Here is an 18,329-nt window from a genome sequence, read left to right as displayed (position 1 = left end):
TTTGTATTATCTGTAAAAGTAAGGTGTTGTTACCATAATCAGTCCAACTGCCCTCCGTTTCCACTCCGACTTTCTTTATGTCACACTTCTCCTGGGGCGGGTGGTGGTGGAGTGGCTGCTAGCACTTTTGGCATCCAGATAAAAGGAAGTTGAGTTGTGGATACATTTAGTTTCGAGTTAGTGGGATATATTTAGGTTGTTCTCAGTCATTTCTATGTATCGTAAGTTGCTGCTCTCTGTCCTGGTGTAGGAACGGCTCTAAGCAATAGTCCTATCAGCTGCTGGGTCTGTTCTCTAACGTGATGATATTAAGACATGGAGGTCGTAGGTAGAATGTACCTACCCTAGAAGGGTGTGGGTGGTGGAGGAGAAACTGGGTTTGTGAACTGTGGAGCCAGAAAAATCAGTCTGCGGAAAATTCTTTCAAACATCAGATACATAACTTTATAAATATAAAAGAATCAGTTCTTATGGAAGCCTGTTAGAGCAGAAGTTCTTTACTCACAAGAATATACTCAATAATATGTACAATTTTAAAGGCAGCTTTCCTTTTTTTCTTTTTTGATGGAATTGTACAAAAGAGAATTTATTTAAATTCCTGCGTTTTCAGGGCACAAACGTGTAGTAAAACGACAAATATTGAGTATGGCTGTGCATCCCGGCATGTATTTTATGCATCGCAACTGTAATCAAAATGCAAATCATTTTGTGTTGAACATCAGCCATGCTCAACAAAAGACCAAATTATCTTTCTATAGAAATTGAGTTTTACAGAATTGCTTTCATAAACGTAAAAATTTAATTAATTAATCTATATATATGGATTTTATGCAACTTGTGGTATTTGTTAGCTTTTTAAAATTTGCAATTGGTTGCAGTTTCCAGTCTCACTTGAAATAATATGCACTTTTTAGTTAAATTTGTATTCATTTTTGAAAGGACCTCCCTAACTTTATCAGCTTTAAACCATACAAAACCTGGATCTGCTCCAGTTCCATTCTTAAGCATCTTAATGACAATTTTACCAGGACAACAGTATCGCCAGAGTCCTCAGTTTTCAGGATTTTTATTCTCCTCTTTTGGCCTCACTAGGAGACCCAGTGACTTCTCTGAAAAGTGAACACAGGAAGTAGATGTGAATTATTCAGCCTCAGAGATGTCAGACGACCTCACAGAGCACTTTATTAGGGGAAAGTGGGGGCTTCCAAAGGATAAATGGGGGCCTTGGAAGTTGAAGAGACAAGGTCACACCCTGAGAAAGGGTCCAAGGGCGAAGGCCATTATGTTTGAAGAGAAGCTGAGCTGGAGGAAAGGGTGTAAGAAAATCCTGGCGTTTGGTGTTTGGAACAGCCAAGGTCTTGGCAGCTGAGATTTGACAAGTGGCAACGAATGTGGAGCATCAGTTAGACACACATGGAGAGAGCCCTGGGTTATGCATCAAATCCTGGGGGTTGTTCCAACTCAGGTTATCTTACCCCAAATGTTGACGACTCTGCGAGATAGCAGGAGAGAAAAGGGCGAGATGCTTGGGCCCTAAACCCCTTAGGAATCAAATCTTACACTGAATGGAAAAAGGGAGATGCGATGATTTTTACATCTTTTTACAGGAAGAGAAAACAGACGTGGAATGACTTTGGGGCTCAGAGAGTGATCGTATTGTTCTGGTTTTTCCAGTAGAGTCCCCATTTATGCCTGTTGGCCCAGTATAATAGTTAATCCCCTCTTACTCTCAAAAGTGTCTTGGTTTGGTCAATAAAGCCTGTGGTTGTCCTGGCTACACTCACCTTAAGAAGGAAAAGGAAGAGAATGGGTGACAAGATTTGGTTAGAAGTAAAGGCCTGGAGTGACTGGCCCATGCATGGTACCCAGGGCTGGGCTGCCACTGGGCCGCCTTCTTCCACTACTTCTGCTTCCTCTCTCTGCACCCCCTATTCATCTCATACTTGCCAACTTTGACTGTTGCTCCCCTTCCCACCCTCTTTTCCCCAAAATGTCCTCTACTTGCCCCTCTGTGAAGCACGTTCTTATCTCCTGATTGGATCGGTTATGTCAGCCCCAAACCTGCCAAGTTCCTGGAATAGATCAGCCAACACCCAGACCTCCCCGTGTGGCCCAGGTGAGCCTAGGAGACTGGGACCTCTGGGACTTACATTTTTTGGAGCAGATGGTCTTGCAGACTGATTCAGATTGGAAGTTGTTATTGTTCCCTTGGCAACCTCCATAGATGAATATGGAGCACGTCTTGGTTTCCTTATTATACCACCAGCGTCGAAAGTAGGCCAGGCAGGGGCCAACTACCTTTGGCAAACTGCATACGTCTGCAAGGAGATTACAGAGTAGAGCAGTTTGGGTGCCTGCCTCCCTAGAGAACATTCTAGGCATGTGCAAAGGCATGGAGTAGTGTAAGCGTGTGATATTTTAGAGCAGCCCATGCCTGGAATGTCCATTCCACTCTTGCTTATGAGGTGCATTCCTTTTCACTCTTCAAAACCCTTCCCAGACACCAAACTCTTCTATGATACCTTTCCTGGCTCTGTTTTTCACTCCTTGCTTTTCTTTATTGTTTCTCAATCTTGCACATACATTTACCACTTCCGTGTAATTATTTGTTCGCATATTCTGACTCCTCTATGAGAATGTGAGATTTGTGTCTTCTGTCATCTTGGTATTACCAGTTCCTTGCACATAATTGGGCACTGAGTGGATGGGATGCTTCAGGAATGTTCACAATAAAACATCAAATGTATCCTGAACTTCAAGGAGCATTTATTGAGCAACTGTTTTGTGCCTAGTGCTATGAATTACAAACAGAGTTCCTTAGAACCTTATAGTTTAAGACCTTTCAGATCTTAAATCGTGAATCCCTTTCACAGGAAAACCTTTTCTGAGCTCCCTGGCTACACTGAACAAGTGGAGCCCATCATATGTGTCAGGGCCACCAGTAAATATTTGTGGAATGAATGGATGGATGGATGAATACTCCTTGATGGTCTTCTTTAGAACTCAGTGATATGAGCAGGGAGGAAAGAGTGTAGGAGGTCAAAGGTTAGGGAAGGCATCTTGGATTTATGTAGACAGAGAGATCTAGGGGAAAAAAAAAAGCTAGGAAATAAAAATCGTATACCTGTCACTTATAGCTATCCTATTACCTGACACCACGTTGGCATTTGATGGGACTTCACTGGCTACTTGGCATGTCAGAGGATCATAGAAGAGTAGCCAAGAGACCATATGGTCCAATGCCCACATCTTTCTTACAGATGAGGAAACTAAAGGCCCATAAAGGAAAAACTGTTATATCACATACCTAACTAGGAGCAGAATTGAAATAAAACCCAGGACCCCCACACCCACCCCTGTCCAGCGCTGATAGGCTGTGTATCAAGTAGAAGATGTACCCAGACTCTTGGTTGGACACCAGCCATCAGTGACCCAGGGAAAGAGTCCGACAGCGCCAGTGGCGGTGGGGGTTGGGGCCATTGAATAGCTCAGGGGATTTGTAAGTTACCTTGTTTGAGGTCTAAACATTTCTTTCCACAGTTAAACTCACAACACTTCGTCTTCTCTGGGCAATGTCTGTTCCTCGTACATTGGTTCCTTTCTTGCAAATCACACTTTGCTTTGTTTCTGGGACAAAGCCCTGAGGGAGGGGAATAAGGGACCTTGAAGGGGCCAGAGCCCTCCATTCCCAGGCCCCTGGCACCATGGGAGAATTAAGGAAGCTTCTTTTCACTTCATGGTCCCCAGAAAGTAGTGACCCTCAGGCAGCTCATGATTTTCACACCTCTGCCCCCATTCTCAACCCCTTAACAACTCACCATCTAATCCCTAAATCCAGCCTTACCCCCTACCCTCACCACCCACAAAGTTTCAGGAAGAAGGACGCTCTTTCCTAGGACTATCTGGGCACTCGGCCTGCCTGTATTTGGGCACTGCCTGGGTGAGGGCAGGGGTGCCGTAGCTCTTCGTGATTGAAATTTCCATTTCTGGAGTCTGATGGCTGGGCTTTTGAAATCTGTGCAGCCCTTGGTATGGCAGGCCCCGTCTCTGAACTTTGATTCCCTCACTTGCCTAAAGGTTTGTTTTGGGGATTAATGTGGCAACACCTGTAAAGCCATTGTTAAGCTGCCTGCGGTGTAATAATAACTAATGGTGATGAAGTGCTTACTGTGCTCTTGTCCTTTGCTCCTTAATCCTCATGACAACTCTATGGGTAAGCCCTATGGATATTCACATTTTATAAACAGAGGAGTCTGAAGCACAGGGAGGTTATTTGAACTTGCCCAACGTCACATGGCTACAAAGGAAAGGAGCCAGGATATGAACCTGCAACGTGTGGCTCCACTGCTGTCTGAGAGCTCCGTATGTTTTAGCTGCTCATTATGGGGTCTTCCTAGCTCAGCATTGCAAGGCACTTCCAGAGACCATTCTTTACCCCAAAGGCATGGATCCCCTATGGGTGTGGGTGTAGGTATGCGTATGGGAAGGGTTTTGGGGGATACAACCGGAAGATCTGGAAGCCAATGAGGGTGGTGCTAGGGGAGGTGGCCTTTCGTATGGAAAAGGCCCTTAAGCTTCCCAGTTCCCTTAGTCTGTCATGAGCTCCAGGTCCCAGGACTTCCAGGAAGTGAAATCTCTCATAATGATGGTGGGGAGTCAGTGGCCTGCATTCACCAAGGACCCTGCATTCACCAAGAGCATCTTACCAGGAGGAAGGGGGCAGACAGGATGACTTCCTCTCCCACCCAGGATGCCAGGGTGAGGTGGGGGAAAGCATTCCTCATCTGTAAGAGTCTTGATTCCTTCCCCCCAGCCAAGTTCCATTTCTCCACTGGAAGGACTGAGTCCCCAATACTTACTTAGAATGAACCCCTTAACCAGCCCGGGTTTCTGGACACTCTCCAGGAGGATGAATGGTACCAGTATAAGCAGAAGTCCCGAGGGCCCCATTTTAGGAGGGGCCAGCCCAGCTAGCAACACCAAAACTGAAAAAACTACTGCTCAGCAGCAACTGCTTCTGAGCTTCTGGCTGCCCTGGCACAGCCTAACACTCCGGGAGTCACACATCACTAGAGACAAGCCACCCTCCCTCCTCTGGGGAACGCCAAGTCCCTGAGGCCTTCAGTGGGCTAGCTGGCATCCATAGCATCAACTCTGCTGGATGGGGTTCTTGATAAACAGCACCTAATCCTCCACCAGCGGAGGCTCTCTGGTTAACCAGGGAGGGGAGCAAAGCTCATCTGAGACATCTAGACTCCTTTCACAGAGCAGGCCTTTGATTACAGGGTATTCCATTTTTCAGGAAGGGAATTTGGAGGTCAAGAGAATCCTAGTTCTCGTGTTTCTTTCCAATCTTACTCTTCTCCTGACACGTCTATTTTCCTGTCTGCTTATTTTTCTCACATACTGTTTTTTTTCCCCTCTCTGTGCCTTTTTCTTTTTTACTCTGTGCCTGCCTTTTACTCTTTTTCTGCGAGTCTCCCTCGGTCTGGGTCTCTTTTGCCCTGCCCTTCCATTTCCCTTCTGTCCTTCGCTTTCTTCTCTTCAGGCCACCCCTTTTCTTTCACTGTTGTCAAAGAGTAAATGCATTGCCATGTATAGTACGTAGAGGAGGAGATAGGTTGAGTCCAGACTGAACCAAATCTGTCAAGATCACAGTGCTTTGCAAGCAGGAGAGATTGTTAAAGCTCATGGAGAGCTCCTCTCATCTGGTGCAATGTGGAATAGGTGATGCTGGAGAGAAATAAGAAATGTCAGTTATGACCTCAGAACCAGGGGCATCAGTGGGCAGGGCCTTAAGATTGTTGCATGGAACTTTCCAATACTCTCAGCTCACCTGCGGTTGCAGGCCACAGTTCTACTGCACATTTCGGTTTTCCTAATCCAGTTTTTAAAATTGAGGTGGAATTCACATCATATAAAATTAATTATTTTTAAGTGGCTTCTTAGTAGCTTCACAATGTTGTGTAACCACCATCTTTATTTTATTAGTTCCCAAACATTTTCGTCACTCCCAAAGAAAACTCCATACCTATTAGCAGTCACTCTCTGTTTTCCTCCAGCTTACACCAGTGTCTGGCAACCACTAATCTACTTTCTACCTCTATGCATTTACCTATCTTGGATATTTTGTATCAATGGAATCACAGAGTGTATGATCGATCTTTTGTGCCAAGCTTCCTTCACTTAGTGTAATGTTTTTGAGGTTCATCCACAGTGTAGCATGTATTATTCAGTCCTTTTCATGGCTGAATAATATTCAGTGCGCACCGACAGCTTTCCACTTCAAGTATGAGAGTCTCTACTCGCATGCTGTGGGTTTTCTCTGTCTCCTGGGACCTTGTTCAGCTTGCATGCAGAACAGTCTGAAAGAATGAGGGATTTCATACCCCCAGGCATCCAGTAGGGGATGGGGGTCAGTGGATACACCCCTCAGCTTCCCCATAACTGGAGATAGATGAAGGAAATGCAGCCGCATGTTTCACATGCTTCCTTAGAAGGTCCCGGGTGGGATTAACCTACCATTTCCTATAGTGGTGACCAGCTCATATCGACTCCTCTCTTTCCTGTATCACTGAACCCACTCCCCACCTTCATCTCCCAAATAAACTACTTTCACCTATGCTCTATCATAGGATAGGTTTCGGGGGGGGGGGGCCCAAACTAAGCCAATGTCCATGGCCCTTGTCTTAAAAGGGTCTGCAGTTTTTTTAAGAAACAGAGGAGCATAACAGTATCTCTGGGGGCTCTTGAGATTCTGATTTTCTTCAATCCCTTTCATGGTGTCTCCAGAAGCCTCAGCGAGCTTTTCACTCTCCACAAACCATAATGTGCCAACAGAGGTGAATTAGCCAGGGTCGGAGGCACAAGACCAAATAGTACTTTATTGGGAAAAATGGGAGCTCCACAGGTTCTAGAAGTTAGACATAAAGGAAGAAATGGGATCAAAACGGAAGGATGTTATGTAAGAAAAGAGGCTGAGAGGGAGGACAGGGGAGGCAAATCCCGGGGTTTGCTTTCGGGAAGGGCTGAGGCCTTAGAACGCTGGGATTGGAGCAGAGGAAGCCACCTGGAGCGTCAGTCAGGTGCGTGGACAAACAGCCTTGGGTCGTGAGCCAAACCTGGCAGTTGTCTGGATGTACCCTTCCGCGTTCAGGAATAGAAGAAGCCTGTTGAGAATGGAAAACAGGACCAGCTGAGCGTCTTGGGCTCCGCTTATCTTTGGAACTAGTCTTGAGGTTATGTTTGTACATCTTTCCATAGGACATCAAAAGGAAGTGGGTTTAATTTGGGAAGCTATAAATCTCCTTAAAGGAAAAATGGGATGTGGATAGGAGTGGATTGCTAGCAAAGAGTTGTAATGAGGACATTGATGGCCTGGAAATTAATGGCCTGGGGTGGTTGGTCAACATGTGCAGCACTAGGCTGGATGTCCTGTGACCTCTCTGAAGTTGGGTCTCTGAGATTTAACCGCATCTCCATCCTCTCTCCACCCCTCATACTTGCCAGCTTTGATACACTCTCACATCCCTTCCCAACCTCAGTGCCCAGAAAGCCACTGTCTGACCCTCTGTGAGGTATATTCTTACCTCTTGATTGGAGCTGGTTCTGTCAGCACCTGGTCTGCCAAGGATGTAACCATCCTGGAATGGACCAGCCAACACTCAGACCTCCCGGCACAGCCCTGGCAAGGATGGGAGACTGGGGCCCTTGGGACTCACGTTTTTTGGGGCACGTGTTCTGGCATAGGGCTTTGGTCTGGAAGTTGTTATTGTTTCCTTTGCAGCCGCCATAGATGAAGCTGGAGCAGGTATCATTTTTGTTATCATACCACCAACGGCGAAAAAAAGCCATGCAGGGACCAGTCTCTTTTGGCATGTTGCATACGTCTGCAGGGAGACCCCAGAGTGGAAAGCTTAGAGTGCCCATCCCCCCAAAAATGCGAGTGTATGGTCCCTCCGGCAACCACCCTAGATGAAACTGAGCAGGCTCCTTACACCTTACCATGCATATCTTGGGGGCCCAGATCCATTGATGTACTATGTACATTTGCAGGGAGACTCCAGAGTGGAGCTGTTTGGGTGTTGATATCCCAGGGGAACATCGGTCTCCCCCTTTCCCTTCTGGTCACTGGCCTCATTGCCTCCCCTGACAGTGAGGAGACTCTGGTTTCAAGGCTCTGCTCCTAATTCAGTGTGTGCCTATCAACCTCCCGAATGTTACCTGCCTTGTCCTTGACTTCCTTTTCTGTAAAATGGGAATGCAAAATCCCACCCTGCTTGTGGCACAAGGCTGCTTTGACGGGCAGGTGAGATCACCCTCCCGGCCCTTTCAATTGTGAGTTCCTTGATTGTATCTGAATGTGCAGCTTCTAGCACAGTCCCTGGCAGAGAGTAGCTGCTCAATACATGTGTCCTGAATGGACAAAAGACATGGAAGTGCCTTGAAAACGACAAATGATAAGCCATTTACTCTGCCCTCCAAACCACGCCAAGAAGAGAACATGGGATGATGAGTAAAGGGCAAGTCCATGCCGGGAAGGCAGGGGCAGTTTTTCAGATGGCCAGGCACCTTTTCTTCCTTCAGTCCTCTGATGGATCGGACCACGTCACACCGTCCTCTCCACTCATATAGTGAAGTCCTAACCCTTAGTACCTCCAAATGTGACCCTATTTGGGAATGTAATTGTTTCAGATGAGTCATACTGGAGTAGGATGCTTCCTTAATCCAATATGACTGATATCCTTATAAAAAGGAGAAATTTTGGATGCAGACACACACACAGGAGAGCGCCATGTGAAGGTAAAGACAGAGGTCTACAAGCCAAGGAATGCCAGATTGCCAGCAAACCACCAGAAGTTAGGGGAGAGGCATAGAACAGTCTCCCTCACAACCTGAGAAAGAACCAACCCTGCCAACACTTGATCTTGAACTTCTAGCCTGCAGAACTGCCAGACACTACATTTTCTGCTGTTTAAGCTGCCCAGTTTGTGGTACTTCGTTATAGCAGCCCTAGCAAACTGACACAGGACTGACCTAAAAAGTGAGTTTCCTGGAGTAAATCCCTGAAGCTGAACAATTAAGTTCTGTTGATTTTCTTTTTAACTTTTATTTAAGTGTTTTTCCAGGACCCATCAGCTCTGTAGTTGTTTCAATCTAGTTGCAGAGGGTGCAGCTCACAGTGGCCCATGTGGGGATCGAACCGGCAACCTTGTTGTTAAGAGCACCGCGCTCTAACCAACTGAGTTAACCGGCTGCCCCAAGTCCTGTTGATTTTTACTTTCTCGTAGCTCACCTCTCTGCCACTCTCTTTTTAACATTTTATTTATTTTTTCAATTACAGTTGACACTCAATATTATTTTATATTAGTTTCAGGTGGGCAGCATAGTGGTTAGACATTTATATAATTTATGCGCTGCTCCCCAGATTAGTCTAGTACCCACCTGGCACTGTACACAGCTGTTGCAACATTATGGACTATATTCTCTATGCTGCACTTTACATCCTGTGACTATTTAGTACCGGTATCTACCAATTTGTACTTCTTAATCCCTTCACCTTTTTCACCCCGCCTCCACCCCCCCACCCCCCGCCCCCTATCTGGCGACCATTGGTTTGTTCTCTGTATCTTGAGTCTGTTTCGGTTTTGTTTGTTCGTTTATATTGTTCTCAAGATTCCACATATAAGTGAGATCATATGCTATTTGTCTTTCTCTGTCTGACTTATTTCACTCAGCATAATACCCTCTAGGTCCATCCGTGTTGTCGTGAATGGTAAGGTTCTATTCTTTTTTAAACTAGCCGAGTAATATTCTATTGTATATATGAATCACATCTGCCACTCATTAAGTCTCAGTGTCTCGAGCCTGCGCTGTTGAGATAGCTTGGAACTGACCTTCCTGCCTCCGTCCCTGACCCCTCCAACCCATCCTTCATGCTGTCCACCAGAGAGAACGCCCTGATGGAGCTGAAACAAAGCTGATCACATCATTCCACAGCTAAGACCTTGACTTCGTGGCAAAGCCTTCCCATGACTCACAGGCCCTTCAGGACCCAGTCCCTGCTTGTGGCTCTGGCCTCCTGCTCCCCATAGTACCCTTCTGAGCTACATGCTCCTGCAACCTTCAACACACCATGCTGTCCCACGCTTCCACACCTCTCACTCCATATTCCCTCTGCCCACCCTGCTCTTGTTCATTAGTGACAGTCCCATTCTCCCTTCAAAACTTTTCTGAGACATCAGCTCCTCTATGGTGTTTCTGACTATTCTGCATCCATGCCCTGACAAGTGCCTGAATTGACGCTGCATTTTCCTATGGCGCTTCTGAATCTCGTGGGCATGTTTGTCATTTGTTTACATCTTTGGTCTCACCTGTGAGATTGTGAATTTCTAATGAGCAGGATTGTGTCTGATTTCCTCTTGGAACCCCATTCCTAGCAGGTAATCTGGTACAGTATAGGATTCGCCAGAATGTTGAGGGTAAAACTGTGATTGAATAAAGAATCTTTGATCTGGACTGAATAAGCCATTCATTGAACATCTACTATGTGCTAGATGCTTTACGAGACAAAGAAAAGGCATGGCTTCTGCTATTTACAAGCTCCCAGTCATGAATGACAAATAACTGAAGCTAACGTCACGTGGCTATTATATGCCAGGCACTGCTCTAAGCACGTCATGTGCATCAGCTGAGTGGATCCTCCAAATAACCTTTAACATTGGTCCTTTTATTATCTGAGGAAACTGAGGCACAATGAGGGACATTTGGTAATTTGCCCGAGATGAATAGACTGGTGACAGCTGGAGCTAAGATTGGAACTCAGGAAGTCTGAATTCAGAATCCCTCACTTGCAGGCAAATGAACAACTTCCCATCCTCCTGCCTTCTCACTCTGCCCTGTTGTCAGGTCCTGTTTACTTTCCTCCTAAATATCTTTCAAATGCATCCCACTCTTCTCCATCCCCTCAGCTACCCCTCTAGTCCACGCTAGCATTTTCTTTCATCCTGAAGTCCTTTAAGACATTCCGTTTCTCCTCCGTAGGCATAGTAAAAACCTGGTCGCGTCACTGCCCGCCTCCATGGATTTCCATTGCTCTTAGGATCACAGTGAGACTCTAGCCCACCAGACCCTACCTACCTACTACCTTTTCCCCTTGTACCATGCTCATACTCCCCAGACCCTGCTATTGAGTACACACTATTCTCTTTGCCTAGAAAGCCCTTCCATCCACTTTTGACCTAAATTTACTACCCACCCTTCTGAACTCAACTCCACGTTTGCTTTCTCAGGGAAGCTATCATCAACCTCCCTGACCACACTGGTCAAATCCCACTATGGATCTCAGAGACACTCGATACATATTTGTTAAATGAATGAACACAGACTCTTTGATAGTCTTTCTGGAACCCAGGGAGATGAGCATGGAGTGAAGATTGCAGCAGCAAAGGAAAAACTCTCCGGTCTAGAGTGGTGAAGGGAGGTTTCCTGATGCTAAGTCGGACTTGTACAGGCAAAGGGGTGGTCACTCTGGAGCAAAAAGCGAGGCAACACAAATTGCTTCACCATCACTCGCAGCAACAGTGTTGATATATGGAGGACTCAGAAAATCGTAACAGTAGAAAGTAGCCAAGAGACTGTTTGGTTCAATTCCACTCCTGCACCCATCTTTTGTTTAGGAAAACCAAGGCCCAGACAAGATGAAGATAATACCTAATGTCAGGCATCCTATTAGGGGCAGTGATGAATGTAGATTCCAGGTCTCCCAAGTCTCTTGCTCAGACCAGCCCTTAGCGAACCAGGGACGATGCCAACCCAGGTGGGCAGAAGGTGAGGGCATGAGTAGAAGGGTTGATTATTTCCAGGCTCTAAATATTACCTTGTTGGAGGTCTAAACATTTTTTCCCACAGCTGAAGACGCAACACTTCTTGTTGTCCGGGCAATGTCTGTCCTTCGTACATTCATCTCTTTCTCTGAATTCACATTTCTCTCGGATTCTGGGGCATCTCTCTAGGGAAGGGATAGTCTTACAACCATGAGTCAGCACAATGCCCACTCTTCCCTAGACCGAAAGCAATTCTGGGCAGTCAGGGAAGTTTGCTTTCGCTTTGCCCATCCCCGAGTAATTCTCCTCGGGGTTCTCTCAGGTGTTTTGCTGCACTGCTTCCACTACCCTCCCTGCCGACCACCCCTCACTCTCTGCCTTCTTTACCTAATCGCTAGTCCCACCCCCTAGCCTCATCCCCTCTAAGGCAGGATTCCTCAACCTTGGCCCTAGTGACATTTGGGCTGGATCATTATTTGATGGGAAGGGGAAGGCTGTCCTGTGCATTGTAAGACATTTAGCAGCATCCCCGGCCTCTCCCCACTAGATGCCAGTAGCACTCTCCAGTTGTAACGACCGTTGCAATTGTCCCCTGGAAGGCAACATCACCCTATTAAAAGCCGCTGGTCTGAATGAATCTGGTCCGTTTGGCCTGGTTGAGGAGTCAGTGTTTGGGAGTTCCTCTAGGGGGCGCTCTTGCACAACGATTAATATCACTCACCCTGGCTACAGATGGTTGGGTTTTTAAATTTTAACTTTTGGTTTACGAGTTACCTTCTCTGAACCTTGGTTTCCTCATTTGTAAAATTGTTTTAGCCTTCCTTACAGTTGTGAGGAAGAAATGAGACAAAGCATGTGACGCTATTATCACGGCAACATCAACGTTTGTTAAGTATTTACCATCAGTCAAGCACTCTTCTAAACATTTAAAATGTGTTATCTCATTTAATCCCTATTATAGCTCTGTGAAGTAAGTTTTATTAATATACCCATTTTGCAAATGAGGAAACGGAAGCACATAGAATTTACATAAGTTGCCCAAGATTCCATGGCCGCTAAGTGGTGGAGGCAGAATTTGGACCCACCAACTCTGACTCCAGATCCCTCTCTAAATCCCTGCTTTCTGAATGTTTGGTAAAAGGTAGCAATTATCATTATTACTCTATAGTCATGGAGTATTACTGTTTTAAGTCCAAAGGAACTTCTGGATACTGTCCTTTACCCCAAAGTCACGGAACCCCTGGGGATGCAGGGATACTTTATAGAATTTGAAAGAATCAGGAGGTGATAGGGATGACGTCCCGAGAAAGGGGGCCATTTTTGTTGTGGGGGGAGGAGAGGGTCCCTTAGGCTTTCCAGATTCCTATAGCCCTTCCCACAAATGCTGTATCCTATGACTCTTTCCACGCCTTCACCCCCTGCCCTCAAGAAAGACCCTCTACTTCAAAGGGGCTGCGAGTAGGGATTGCCTCAGGTCTGGATTCTTGCATTCATGGAAGGGATCTTCCATGGAGAGGGAAATAGGAAGAAATATTCCAAATATCTCTCTTTTTCCCCCCAACCCAGGACCAGGGCTAAGATGGTGAAAAGCAACTCAAGTCTGAGGAATAATTATTCCTGGATCCTTTCTCCCAACAACCTTCCCTCTCTCCAGGGCAGGGGCTGAGGCCCCAGTACTTACTGGGAAAGAGCCAGTCAATCAGACTAGATCCTTGGACATTCACTAGAAGGATGGATAGCACCAGGATGCTCAAAAGTCCAGAAGACACCATTCTGAAGAAGAGCTGGCCTGTCCGGTGGTTCCAGAACATAAAAATGTCTGGCCTCCTGTGTCCAGCCTATTCCTTCAGTAGTCGGTATTTTGAATACAAGATCTGGAGTCAAGCCAGCCACCCCCTTTCCTGCTGGGAACGCCAAGATCCTGAGACCATCAACGTGACTAGCTGACATCTACAGCCCACAGCCCTGGGGAAGGGTCTTTCATTGGATGGCTGCTGATCCTTAGCCCCTTGGGCTGGCCTGGGCCCTCCGGTCACCCAGGGGGAGTGGGCCAAGCTTGTCTCACTTTCCAGGATACCTTAGGATTGAATGGGGTCTCCTTGATAACTTGGAGAGTTGTGAAATATCCTCATTTCCCATTTTATCTGCACACTAACTCGCACACCCTCTTTTTTTGTCTCTGACAATGTGTCTTTTTGATCTCATGGTTTCTCTGTTTCTCTGTGCCTCTCTGTGTCTATGGAAGACTTTTTCTGTGAGTCTCCCATGGTCTCTGTGTCTCTTTCTCCCTCTCCCACACTTTCCTCCCATCTTTCTCCCTTTTTTCTTTGGGTCACCCACATTCTTTGACTATAACCAAAAGTAAAGATGTTACCACAGAGAAGGAGGAGGAAGCAGGCTGATAGCAGGGTTTGCAGATAGTGTTTGTCAAGGTTGTGTTGCTCTGAGAGGAGGAGAGAATGTCAGATCTTACAGGGAGCTTCTACCATCTGGTGCAAACTCCCTGTTGTCTGAGGAGGAACTGGGAAATGAAGAGACCTGCCTTAGAGACTACAATGCAATAAAGGTTAGTAATTCAGCAGAGTTGCTGGATGCTAACTGGAATAGTGGAGGGGCTGTTGGAAAGACAGCGCTGGACTACTTGGCAGCTTTCCCAGAGCCACGGAATCCACAACACGAGCCCGTCAGTCTTCGTAGAGGGAGAGAAACTCTTCAGAGTAAATATCATCTGTAAGGTTCCCATTTCCTTCCCTAAGTAGCTATTACACTTTGGGGCCAAACTTTGTTCTCCAGTTGTCCTACCTGAGGTACAGGCCTGACAAAGCCAGCCTTATGGTCATAAAATTTAGGATCACAGACAGAGCCCCTCAGCCTGTTGATTTTGATGTTCTCGGCTACGAATCCCCGAGGCACTTATGCTTGGCTGTATTTACTTTTTTTTTCATTTTTAAAGTGCAAATAACTATTTTTTAATTAATTTCAGGAACTTCCACCAAATCCATATACCCAAACATTTATTTATTTATTTATTTATTTATTTATTTATTTATTTATTTATCTATTTATTTATTTTTACCTTCTGTATCTACTCTTGTAGTGAGCCCCACAGGCCACCACTGAAGCAGAGCCTGTTGGGACCCCCATAGTAAAGGCTTCACAATGTCCCGGTCCCACCTTTCCTTGACCTACAGCTTAACAATAGGTCATCCCCCTATGGCTTGAGCTCAGAATGTCCCCTGTCCCAGTTCCCTGTTTTAGAAAATTAACCTGAAATTTGATTAATACCCTTAAGCTTATTGGTCACAATCTCTATGGTCTAGCATTCTTTCCAGGCTACTCCCATCATTATTCCTGGGTTGCTGTCACCACTGGAGAACCACGTTCCCAGAAGAAAGACTCCATGCAGATCACTGGAACCGTTACGTAGGTTCCCTCTGGAAGAATGCCTAGATTTTCCCCTAAATACCCTAAGCTGGTCTGAGAATGTTAAGGCAGTTTTGGAAGGTGTTATCCTGCTGCCTTCTCAGATCACCAGTGCTCTGACAATAAAAGCTTATTCTAAATAGCCAAACTCCTCGGTCAGTCTAGGTCTATTGGCTGAGCATGAGACCCGGACTCGGTTGCCTTCCGTTTTTACCACCAGGGCCAATGTTGTGGTTGGTCCAGCCGTGTGGTTCTTATTATGATTGCAGGACTCACCTCTACAAAACCATCAGGGAACTTTGAAGAACAAGGTTTACTACTCACAGGCCCTGGAGGCTACATAGCAGGCTGGAGGGCTACACAGCAAGGTTGAAGACAGAGAGAAGGGGAGAGAGAGTGCAGACCTGCGGCTCTGCCTTTATTAACGTTTTTGCTACAGTGTTCGTCTATAGTCGAATGATACTTCCATGCCACTGACTGTGGCGCTTGACTTTACCCCACCAGCTCAGTGTTCCAGAAAGGAAGTTTAGGAAAGCAGATGTACATTGTTCTATATTTTTGTGGTTTTCAAGAATGCATAACAATAGGAAATTTTTATACTTTAGTCATTATTATAATAAAATGTAACACCTTAACGGTACTTACCCAAAAATATCAATACTGTAATTATTGTCTGTGGACTTTTGACACATTTTGGAGAACAAACTTGATATCAGTGCAGTGAAAAGGTTAAGGTCCAAGCGTGGAGTGTCTAGGGTTTCACAGGTTCACTCTTTATGAGAGAATTTAAAGCATAAAAGTGGGAATTAGAAACAGAATCAATCAAGTGGTCAGTTATCTAATTTACTTGGGGGAACTTAATGAATCAGAGTAGCCTGGTTCCTGATTGAGTTTTTTGCTGATAGCAGTGACATACATCTGGTAATATGTTTATTCGAGACGGATGGCCTTGAAATAAATGCCTTGGCCATCAAAAGCTTCATGGCAGGCACTTAAACTACAGAATCCCATCTCACCCACTTCACGACATCCCGCAAAGAGACTGGGGAATAGAATTTCTATGAACAACCAAGACGTCTTAAGGAGCACGGTCCCTCTTATTCTACCATCCTCATTCTCCCAAACTCAGCCCAGGAGGAAGTGAAAAGCGAAAGATCTAGGGGGAAGGATTCTGAGGGCCCATCAAGTCCCATTTCCTCATCTTATGGAGAGGGATCATAAGGCCTAGAGAAGTGAAGATGGTAACTCAATGTCACCCAGCAAGTGAGTGTCAGTGATAAAGTTAAGAGAAAGCTGAGTGTCTAAGTTCTTGCCACAGGTTCCTAGGGAATCTTCTGATATTTGTGTGGATATAATACTTTATTATGGAGTTGGGGGCAGAGAGGAATAGTGGGTCTAAAGAGAATCAAGGTGATGTCTTTAGTGAAGACAGAGGCTAAAGACCCCCAGAGTCTGTAAATATCCAAATGGTTCCCATGGCCCCCAACTATGGTGAATTTTTCTCCAAATTTTCTTGAAAGTAAATGAAAACTCAGAATTTCTTGTTGTTCTATCCCAGTCTGTCTTGCCTAACTTCCAGTCCCACGTAAGGATCTCACTTTCCAAGAAGGTGAGATAAAATTTATGTCTTTGAAGCCAAGACTGAATGATGTTTTAGGCCCCTTCCCTTACCTAATTTCTTGGAGGAGGCTGGGAAAGGATACACCTGGGTCTTTGTCCCTCCTGAAACCAGAGGGCTCGTACTCCCTGTGCTGCTCAGCCAACAGATCCACACAGAGTTGGGCGATAGGATAAATGTTTGCCGTGAGCTGAGAGAAGCCAGCAGGTTAACACCTCAAAAACTGCCTTAACATTCTCAGACCGGCTTAGGGTATTTAAGGGAAAATCTAGTCATTTCTACAGAGGCTATGTGACGGTTCCTGGATCTGCATGGAGCCTTCCTTCTGGCAACGTGGTTTTCCAGTGGTGTCAGCAACTCAGGAACAATGAAGGGAGTAGCCTGAAAAGAATGCCAGACCTTAGAGGTTGCAATAATAAGCCTAAGGGTATTAATCATAAGTTTCAGGTTAATTTTCTAACACAGGAAACTGGGACGGGACATTCTGAGCTCAAGCCAGAGTGGGGATCATCTATTGTTAAGCTGTAGGTCAAGGAAAGGTGGGGCCAGGGGCGCTGGAGGCCTCTACTATGGGGGTCCCAACTAGGCCCTGCTTCACTCCTTATCTCCTCTCATTGATGGTCGTGGTGTCCTACCTCTGCCTCAGCCACACGTCTGTTCCAGGACCAATCCTGGGTTCAGAATGAGGGACTCCAAAGACCACCAAGGTAGATGTCCTTTACCTGGAAATGAATGAATGAATTCCTGCTTATTCATTAGACCGAGACCTGTCATATGCTGTGACTTTCTATCACTGGCATTCTGTGTTGTTCCTTGTGCATCTAACTGTATTACTGAATTTCATGTTTGTTTCCACCAATAAAGGCTGAGCTTCCATTGAACAAATCTATACCGAGAACCTAGTGCTTAGAACGTGAATAGGCCCAGAATAAACATCAGTACATTCTGCTGGATGAGCAAGGTGGATGGGGGACTGGTAGGTAGATAAGTGGATGAATGAATGACTCATATTGTGATGAATGGGAAGACGGTTGGATAAATAAGAAGAAGGATGGGTGAGGGGAGCATGGATATTTGGGTGCATGCGTAAATGGGTAGGATGGGTAGATGAATGGCTGGGTGAAGAAGTGGATTGGGTTGGACATAAGGATGGTTAGGTTAGTGAGAGGATGAATGGGTCTATTGATGGAAGCTATTTGAATGGAAGGTAGAGTGGATTGGTAGGTAGATAGAGGGAAGATGGGTATAGAAATAATAAAGAAGTATGTGGATGGGTCTTAGAGAATTTGTGCATATGAAAGATGGATAGGTAGATGGAAGAAATGCTGGATTTAAATTGGGCAACTGGATAGGAGAAAAAAGATGAGTGAAAATGTAAATGGATGGATATACGGGTGAAAGGATGGGTGGGAAGATGGAGAAGTTGAAAGATATGTCAATTAGAGGGCTAAGTGAGTGGATGG

General features: G+C 45.7%; 1 protein-coding gene across 2 annotated transcripts; it reads right to left on the bottom strand.

Annotated features, from left to right (window-relative positions):
* Positions 1–513: 513 nt before the first annotated feature.
* On the bottom strand, positions 514–14,415 carry EPPIN (epididymal peptidase inhibitor). Of its 2 annotated transcripts, XM_019749629.2 has the most exons (6): positions 13,507–14,415; positions 11,879–12,010; positions 7,722–7,889; positions 3,509–3,640; positions 2,151–2,318; positions 514–1,109 (listed from the first exon to the last, which is right to left on the bottom strand). In XM_019749629.2, coding segments are annotated over exons 1-6 (732 nt in total). In that variant the 5' UTR covers positions 13,637–14,415; the 3' UTR covers positions 514–1,107. The 2 variants fall into 2 exon arrangements, 1 of the variants encoding a protein (XP_019605188.2); XR_012491328.1 differs by lacking the exons at positions 514–1,109; positions 3,509–3,640; positions 7,722–7,889; positions 11,879–12,010; positions 13,507–14,415 and adding an exon at positions 4,860–4,998 and having other exon boundaries at positions 2,180–2,318.
* Positions 14,416–18,329: the final 3,914 nt, after the last annotated feature.

This window comes from Rhinolophus sinicus, linkage group LG13 (genome assembly GCF_036562045.2).
Source record: "Rhinolophus sinicus isolate RSC01 linkage group LG13, ASM3656204v1, whole genome shotgun sequence".
NCBI classification, from domain to species: Eukaryota; Metazoa; Chordata; class Mammalia; order Chiroptera; family Rhinolophidae; genus Rhinolophus; species Rhinolophus sinicus.
The sequence above is the reverse complement of the archived record's forward strand: the minus strand, read 5'-3'. Positions and strand labels throughout refer to the sequence as shown.